The following is an 8,641-nucleotide window of genomic DNA, read 5'->3' on the forward strand; positions in this document are numbered from 1 at the left end:
GGGCGGAGACCCGCCTGCAAGCGCGGGGGCCTCGGGGTGGCCGGGGCCGGGGTCGCCGAGCGAGGCCCGCGGGGCCGCTGCAGCCGCGCTTGCCGTGTCCTCCCGCTGGTGGCGGGCGGGGATGAGGAGGGCGGGCACGTGGCCTTCCCGCGGGGCCTCTGTGTCGTGCAAGCCGTGGGGGCTCTGGGTCCCGCCCGACCCGGCGGCTACAAGCGCCGGGCTCCGAAGAACGGGCTTCTAGAAGGTGCTGCGGCCGATCCTCGGGGCCTGGTTGCCATCCTGGATGGCCGAGTTCAGACTTTGCGACTTTGTGCAAGTGAACTGGGTCTCAGTTCCTCGGTCGTGACATGGACTTAATAAAAGCCACCTCAGGGCCCATTAAATGTGTGCAGAGATGGCGGCACTGTGCGCTCAGCAGTGCTCCGTAGAGGGCGGGAGTGACTGTGGTCAGTCTGCTTTGGACAGGAATGGAGGTACACAGGCGAAGGTCTGTCCTTCTGCCGGACAGGTGAGGACGATGGCCTGCTCATTTTTTTCTTAAGTTGCAAACAGCCATTCTGGATGAGCAATAACTTAAGTTATGATTCAGAGAGGAATATCTTATTTCTAGGCAAACCTCTGCTGAGTAAGAGCTTCTGGGTGGATTCCTGAGGGGAAGGTGGTGAGTCGCAGCCCCTTGTGCCTGTGGGGACCAGGCTTCAGGGGCTTCAGGACTGAAGGGCAAGGCCGAATCAACTGCGGGGTAGGGGAAAGGGGCCGAGTCAGAGCGGAGGCCAAGGGGGCGCTTCAGGATCCTGCACATCCTGGGAGCCGGGCACAGTTATGCTCCCTGACCCATACTGCTGGTTAAAATTTGACCAATCCGAGGTATCTTGAGTTTAAGCAGGGAGGTCAAGCCACCATGGAGGAAATGAGAAGTCGAGTTGGGGAAAGGAGAGAGAGGTCACTGGGAGATATTTCAGGGGTTGGATAGGTTGGGTGATGCTTTGTGTTGCTTTGCCCCCCACGGACTTGTCACCCCTTTTCCCCGGGGTGACGAAGCCACAAAGGATTACTCAAAGCCCATATCTTCTGAGCAGTGAGAGACCCCGAAGTGGTTAACTTCCCTGGGAACACTCAAGCGAGAGGCAGCCCTTCCTCAGGAAATTAACCGTGAATTGGGCTTCTCTTCCTGCATTTATTTTCCAAACCAGGAAGTTACAGGAAGAGACATAGCTGGGGTTATAGTTTAACAATATAGGCTGGTAACTTTCAGTGAAACAAGTCAGATGACATTCCGTTAGACAATTAAGTGATCCATTAACAATAGCTTGATCTTAGCAAACATTCCTTCTTACTGCAACTCTTCAGTAGCTTTACATATCAATCAGTAACTAGTCTGTCCTTTAGCCAGCAACCTGCTGTGCCACAAATCTTTATCTTACACCAGAGACTTATAGCCTGAGGAAAATTTCCAGTCCTCTGCAAGGTCAATATTTGAAACTGCAAGGTTTTGGAATACCAGGCCCTGTGAAGTACATATGCTTTATAGTATATTCCACAGTTGGGAACCCTGAGGACAGTAGCATTGGGGATGGTGAGGAGAGGTGATATTAGTGGGCTCTGGCTCTTTTCTTCCTTGGGGGAGGGGAGGGATGGTTCTCATCTCTCTCCTCCCCAAACTCATCAATGCAGAGGTGACGGGGAGGCATTTCTGGTTGATTCTGGCTCCCTGTGTGGGGCACTGGGGCAGGTCAGAGGGCATTGTCCCGTAAGCCTGTTGTCCTGCCCACTACCACACCTCCTGCTTGACACCTGTGAATGGCCTGAGTCTTCTGGTCTCTGGTCTGACCTGCACTGACCAGTAATTGTGGCTGATGACTGGAAGTATTCTGGCATCTTAGAATTCACTGGACTTTGTCCTGTGTAGGAATTATTCCCAACAAATAGATCTATAATTCCTGGTGTGACAAGAGAGTGGGATTTGCGTTCCTGAATTAGAAAAGCAAGTTACTAGGCTTGGATCCTAACTCCTCTTTGTGAGAAACTACTGTTAAGTAAAAATTATAGGAGCCCCTTGTTTTGGACTAAGCTCCTGCACTAGGCCCCAACAGACCAGAGCAAACTAAAATGGAGCCACTCATGCTGAGGTTCTGAGTCACCAAACCAAAACTGAGTTACCTGACCTGAGAAATCAGGAGAGAGAGAGGACAGCCTAATTTCCCAAACAGGCCAGTTTCAATTGTCACGATAATGAAGTTCACTCCGCTTTAATCCTTACAACAAAAAGTAACCTGAAGTCGCCTGACGTTAATCAGAATTATTTCTCTATTGTTCTGTTTCCCCGTTTCCACCTTACAAGGCGAGTAACTGAAATAACCTAACCGCTCTTTGCCCTTTGTTTCTGTTTTCCTCAGCCCTTTTTCTGCTCAGCTTATTGGAACACTTACTCTACTTTATGGAATGACATGTTTCCTACTTCTAGAATCGCAAATCTAATTGAGGTCTTACTAAATCTGTTGTAATTTTGTCTTTTGACACTACAGAGATGGAAACCTTAAAATCTGGGAATAAAAGGAGGATCCTTCCCTCATGGATGACAGCCCATGTGGCTGAGAAGAGAGTGGTACCGGTGAAGACCCCCAAGAGAAGCAGAATGGCAGCCGTGCCGGTGGCAGCAGCGAGGTGGGACCACTTCTGCCCTGGGGATTCCTGGGGAGAATCAGGACTGCAGGAGGGGCTGGGGCCGGGTCTTCTAGCACTGGCACAACAGTGGGGGAGGCGGGCGTCTCAGTCGGCAGTTTCTGAGCTCCGAGGGGTACAAAGGCTGTGGGTGGGAGGCAGAGTGAGTTGTCCCCTCACAGACAGGCACCCACTTGGGCATCTGTGTGGGCAAGTTCGCCATGGTTGGGCCTTGATTGTCAGCACATGGAGAGTGGGCTGTACACATTAGCCAGGCCCTCAGATGCTAGTTGTCCAAAATGCCAGTCTCTTCGTTTGTGACAAAAATCGTAACATCCCGTGGGCAAGATCAGTGGACCAGGGAGTCCTGTCTCCTACATGATGCCTTCTCTTCCCATGGACGGATCTTGAGGGATGGACAGATGAGCAGCAGGTTACTGGGCCAGCAAGAAATCAGAGGCTGCGGGGGCAGGTAGTTGAATGGTGGGGTCTTCAGGCTGCCAGCATCAACTGGGAGGGGACATCCCTGCCACCCTTCGAGCCAGGACATGGGGTCCTCAGTGCCCGCCTCTCTCCAGCTCTTCCTTTTCTAGGCTTTTCCTTTGTGATTGTGGCAAACTTTCTCTAAACATGTGCTTCGTTCAGGGACGTCCCGGTCAGGTCTTGGCCTGATGGCTGTACCTGCTCGTTTCTGTTGTGTGTGTGTGTGTGTCAGTGTTTGGCTCTCAGGAGCTAGCTGTCATTCCCTATTCCCAGATCCTCACAGAGGGTGGGAAGTCCCCCACTGTGGCCCCCGTGCACCCCCATGCCAGTCACTGTGCCGCAAGGATGAGGAAGTCGCATTCGGACGAGGGAGGCTCCTCAGCACAGAGGCGTTGTCACTCTCATCCTGGTGGGAAGGGTGGGGTATGAGACCCTCTCACTGTCCTTTTCTTCCACCTCATGAGACTGTCCCCACTGACGGCCTCGTGTCTTTGTTTCAGACCCCCTGCCGTGAAGACTGTGTACTGCATGAATGAAGCCGAGATGGTAGATGTTGCTCTGGGGATCCTGATTGAGGTAAAGTCACCGTGTCTCTTCCCTTTTGCAGGACCAGAAACTCTTCATGGGCAGAAAGTAGGCCAGGCCCTTGGTCACTGTCAGTAAGAGAGCCACCTTGCTTTCCCAGGCTGCCTCGGGGGTCCCACTGCTCTGCAGCCTGCCACGCCCCTTGCCCCTTGCCTAGCTCTCCCAGTCCCGCTCCCCTCGGCTCTCCCCCCATGGGTGTGCTGCGCCCTTGCCCCTTGCCTAGCTCTCCCAGTCCCGCTCCCCTCGGCTCTCCCCCCATGGGTGTGCACCCTGTGGGCTGAGCCTCTGGGCTAGATGCCTGGGGAGGACGTGGGTGTGCGAGGGAGAGCATGACCTGTTTGGGGGTGACTCTGTGTAGTTGTATGCACCTGGAGGGGACGTGAAGCATTTACTTGTCTGTGTTCTCAGGAAGGGTCTCAGCGGGGTGAGATGATTCTTAACCTTCGTACCTGTCCTTGGTGGAATGCCGCTGGACTTTCCTGCTTCCTGAAGTCATGACAATTGCACCGCCTTAGAGTCGTACAGTACTTTATAGTTGGCCAGGAGCTTTTATATAGTGTGTTATCTCAATCCTGACAGTAGCCCCATGGCCTAGTTAGTTTAGGTACTATTATCCCCAGGAAATTGAGACTCTGGGACTTTTCCTTAGATCCACAGACAATAAGTGACCAAGCTTGGGCCACACCCGTATTTTGTACCCTGGGCTGCTTCCCTTCTGTCACCCTGCCTTTCCAGACATGCTTTTTCTATTTGTTTCTTTTTCTTTTCTACTCAGCTGTTCCTCCTGCCCCTGCCTGCTTCTCTCCCCCATCGGTCCTGATTTCTTCAGGGTGAGGAGGTGGTGGTCGGGGAGGAGAGGGTGCACAGGGGTGGGCGCTCACAATTCAGGAGTGCTGGCCTGCTCGCACGTAGGCTCCCCAGGTGCTTCTGGTTGTGTCCTGCGTCACTGACAGGCCACCAGCATGTCAGGGAAGTAAAGAGAGTATGTTGTGCCTGCCTCAACAGGGCCACAAACAGGAAAAGCCCTGGGAGCAGCCGTGCCTGGCCGGTGCTGATAAGCTGGAGCTCTCCCCGCCCTGCTCCGTGTCACCCCACACGAGTTCTGGGAGCAGCCGTGAGGACGAGGACAGTGAGAAAGATGCTTCTGCTCCAGGCCTCAGCCCTTCTCTGGGGCCTGGAGGTTCTGACTCTGCCTGCAGAAGCCAGAGGGAGGACGAGGATGCGTTAAAATACGTCAGGGAGATATTTTTCAGCTAAGGGACAATCTGTTCACTGGATGGTCTGCTGAGGGCAGCTGGAGGACAGCTGGGCTTCTGCTGGGGGCTGTCCCCAGGGCGCGGATGGTGCTGTCTGTGCTCCCAGCTTTGCGTCAGCCTGGGCCTGGCAGATTCACCTCAGACCAGAAGCCCCGGGACGCTTGGGGCCTTGGGGGCTGCCGTTTTGAGTGTATGGAAGTGAGGACTCAAAACAAGTTTCTGTTAGAATTCCTCTCCGCACTGTGCCCTCTCCCAGCTCAGAGGGTCTGGAACGCCAATTGTCTCTTTTATTCAGTTACCAGGTTCCAGGGAAAATGAGGGCAGGTGTTCCAACTTATTGGAACCAAAGAGAGAGACAGCTTAATAACCATCAAGGAAAAGGACATCTGCTAAGTACACTGGAATTCCTACAGTTTAGTCAGTGTGATCTCTCCCTAAGGAAGAAGCCTGTTTTAAAAATAGTTTCCACCCCAAGGCAATCCACCAATGAGCTCTCACGCCTGCAGCCAGCCTTGAAGGCAGATGGGCTGCCTGCACTGCTCTGTCCGCCTGGGAGCTTGAGGCTCACACAGACTGGCAGGCCAGACGGGCCTCCTCCCCGAGCTGCCACCTTCCTTCCACCTGCTGGCCTCCGCCTTGGTCTGAGAGCCCAGAGGAGACGCTGAGAAGAGATCACGCCAAACTCCACGTTTCTGCCTCTCTATTCAGTGTGGCTTTTGATAGGCATAGAATTAGTAAATCATTTGCTCTACAGGTTTTCCAATATAAAGGTGCTGAAAAATACATGAAGTTCCCCAGTGCATGAGTTGTTGTGCTTGCATCCTGTCCCATTTGGGTTGTGAAGTGAAGGGGTACAGCATGTGGGGGGAACACTTAGCCTGTTCGCCTTCTCCTCCTGCCTGTAGGCTTGGCATACTCCTGGGTCACAGAATTGGAAGGATTTGACTGCTGACTCTGCTGTGTCTGGCTTCAGGTCCAGGGGTCTTTGGGGGAGAACCTGCAGCCCTGCCAGGGCTTCTCTTTGTGCCCCATGTGTGCTGTCTTTGTTGAATCCCCAAGAGATCCTTCCTGGGCCTTTGGGGGTGGAGTCCTGGTAAGGGGCATTGTGGTCTGCTCGCCACAGACAACAGAGTGCAAGCTTGCTAACCAGGGCTAAGGGACATTAAAGTGATCTCTTTTGTTGCCATAAACCTCTACTGGCATTTTGCAAATCAGCTTGGAAACCTGGCCCTGGGACAGGAATCCTTACCTCCCCACCCTCCTGAGGCTAGAGTAAGAACTGCTCAGATCAGTTAAAGCAGGAATTGTGTGACAATGAGTTTTGTGGTTTTAGGGTATCCTTGGGATCACTGGACGTCCCAAAGGACAGACAGAACTACACTAAGAAGCCACAGGTGTCCCAGCCACCCTTGCTGCCTCTTGGCCCCCTTGGCGCTGAGGGCCGTGCTCGCTCCAAAGCGGGCTCCCCCTGTTGGAGCTGGAGATCAACATTAGCTATGGAACATGATGGCGGAGAGGACCTGCTAGGCCACGAATTCTCTGGCACCTTCTCAGTGGAGTTGGAATGGACCCCTTGCAATCATGCAGCCTTTGGACAGGACTAGCAGCTCTCAAGCTTGCTCTTGTCCTTCTTGGCCCTCTGAGGGAACAGAACCGTGGCTGTAAGCAAGACAATGAGCAAGGTCTGGGCAGTGCCCAGAGCTAGACACCCAGGCCCCAGGAGGGACAGCCTGACCCACTTCCACACATAGGAGAGGAAGAGGCCCAGGCCACTGGCCAGCAGCACAGATGCCGCCTCCAGGAATCCCACTGCCAGCTGCCACTCTCCCTCATCACTGTTGCACTGGGCCAGGAGGAGAGGCAGGGGGACAAAGAGGGTGAGGACCAGGGCCCCGTACACTCCAAGCCTGGCCAGGGCCAGGCCAACCCGAGGCACCCCCAGGGCCTCCAGCTCAGGGAACTGATGACATTGCAGGGAGCCTGCATCCTCGTTCCACAGGCAGAAGTTGTAGAAGCCAATTCTCAGGTTGGGCAGGTCAGTGAGGTTGCCGGCCTTCCAGAGGAGAGCATAGAATAGCAGGGAGATGACCACAACGGAGAGGATCATGATGCTCAGGAACGGCAGGTGGTCGCTCCGCCACAGCCTGGGGACGGCCATCTCTCTTGCTGTTTGCAGGGGTACCTGAGGGGAAGTCACACCAGTGAGTGTCCAGTGTCTTCGCAAGCTCATGCTTTCCCTTCTGCCATTCCATAAAAACCTGTGGAAACTTTCCCCCCAATCTGCCCCCACCAAGGACAAGCAATTCGAGGTAACCTAGAGCCAGGACCCCCTTGGTAAGTCACCAGCTGCCTCTCTGGTTTGAGGTCAGGAGGAAAAGCCTCTCCCAGGCAGCTTGAAGGCCTGAAATGTCTTTACTGAAGTGCCCTTTGGTCAAAGGCTTTGCTGCAGCCTAAATCCAACAAGCCATTGGAAACATTTCTGAGAGAGTTTCTCAGACCTTTCTCAGAGGGCAGGTTCTGACTGGGGTGAAGGACAGAGCCCACTGTACTAGGGACCTGAAGGTGGAGGAAGGTGCCGAAGACCTGGTAGAGCCACGGTTCTCACCATGGCTGCATGACAACCACCTGGGGAGCTATAAACACTATCCCTTGCTGGGCCACAATTCAATCAGGTCAGAACTTCTGAGCTTGGGGCCGGCCCTGGTGTGTTTTTGAAGCTCTGCAGCGCATTCCAGTGTGAGCTGGGCCAAGGACCACAGCGCTAGCCCCACTGTAATTTCACCTGCCTGCCCTGGGAACTCATTCCTGGGTCAAGACAGGATGCCAACTGGTGATGGAATCACATCATAGCACTCATTACTTCGAAAACGTCTACAAATTTTTCCTGGTAACAATAGTAATGTATGTAAATAGTAATATAGGAAACAAACTATTTTTAAAAGAAAAAATAACTTTTATTTCGTCATGTACATAGAACCAGTTAATATTCTACCAATATTTTTTCCTGTGTGGATGTATTTTTAATCATACTGTTGAACATAACTCTTTTTTCACCGAATATTGTGAACACTTTTCAAAGCTGTTAAATATTGTTTAAAAACATGATTAATGGCTGCTTAATAGTTCACGTCATAGAATTATCCATTGCAATATTATTAGACAAATTGTTTCCATTTTTCACCATTATAAGTGATAGTGGAGATGCTTGTACAAGTCTTGTTTGGAATCTGATTTTTCCTTAGGGTAGATATCTAAAGGTGCAGTCACTGAGTAAAAGGTAGAAATATCTTTTAGTGATCTTCCTGCATATTGCCAAACTGACCTACAGAAAACTTGCTAATTACAGTCCCTGTAGTCATATATAAAAATGCCCATTTCACTATACTCTGTGTTTTAAAAAAATCTATTTTTTTTCGGGCCGACCCGGTGGCGCAATGGATAGTGCGCCGCTTGGGAAGCGTGGCAGCGCTCCCGCCCGAGGGTTCGGATCCCACATACAGACCGGTTCCTGCTCACTGGCTGAGCGAGGTGCGGGAGCAACACCGAGGGTTGCGATCCCGTTGCCGGTCCCCGGTCCGGTACGGGGGCAACCCTGGGGGTTGTGATCCCTTGGCGGACATGGAAAAAAAAAAAAAAAAAAAAAAAAAAAAAAAAAA

General features: G+C 52.6%; 2 protein-coding genes across 3 annotated transcripts in view; one reads left to right on the forward strand and one right to left on the reverse strand.

The window, feature by feature from the left end:
• The first annotated feature begins 427 nt into the window (after positions 1 to 427).
• Positions 428 to 5,785, forward strand: LOC103601414 (chromosome unknown open reading frame, human C7orf49). 2 transcript variants are annotated; one of them, XM_008585818.1, is made up of 4 exons: positions 428 to 508; positions 2,526 to 2,664; positions 3,645 to 3,720; positions 4,735 to 5,785. In XM_008585818.1, exons 2-4 carry the CDS (start codon positions 2,528 to 2,530, stop codon positions 4,984 to 4,986), a joined length of 465 nt encoding a protein of 154 aa, XP_008584040.1. In that variant the 5' UTR covers positions 428 to 508; positions 2,526 to 2,527; the 3' UTR covers positions 4,987 to 5,785. The 2 variants fall into 2 exon arrangements, with proteins under 2 accessions (XP_008584040.1, XP_008584039.1); XM_008585817.1 differs by lacking the exon at positions 428 to 508 and having other exon boundaries at positions 2,452 to 2,664.
• Positions 5,669 to 8,641, reverse strand: part of TMEM140 (transmembrane protein 140) — a 15,602-nt gene continuing 12,629 nt past the window's right edge. The window contains exon 2 of the mRNA XM_008585816.1: positions 5,669 to 7,167. Coding sequence (XP_008584038.1) covers positions 6,586 to 7,143 — 558 coding nt within the window. The 5' untranslated portion in view covers positions 7,144 to 7,167 and the 3' untranslated portion in view covers positions 5,669 to 6,585. The remainder of the gene's footprint in view (positions 7,168 to 8,641) is intronic.

Source organism: Galeopterus variegatus, unplaced genomic scaffold (genome assembly GCF_000696425.1).
Source record: "Galeopterus variegatus unplaced genomic scaffold, G_variegatus-3.0.2 Scaffold3726, whole genome shotgun sequence".
Classification (NCBI taxonomy): domain Eukaryota; kingdom Metazoa; phylum Chordata; class Mammalia; order Dermoptera; family Cynocephalidae; genus Galeopterus; species Galeopterus variegatus.

What these genes read in the sequence shown, in the direction of transcription:
- LOC103601414 (XM_008585818.1), top strand. Translation starts at nt 2,528, where the DNA reads ATGGAAACCTTAAAATCTGGGAATAAAAGGAGGATCCTTCCCTCATGG. An exon ending in GTGCCGGTGGCAGCAGCGAG is followed by an intron (nt 2,665 to 3,644) that starts GTGGGACCACTT and finishes TCTTTGTTTCAG; the next exon opens with ACCCCCTGCCGTGAAGACTG. An exon ending in CTCTGGGGATCCTGATTGAG is followed by an intron (nt 3,721 to 4,734) that starts GTAAAGTCACCG and finishes CTGCCTCAACAG; the next exon opens with GGCCACAAACAGGAAAAGCC.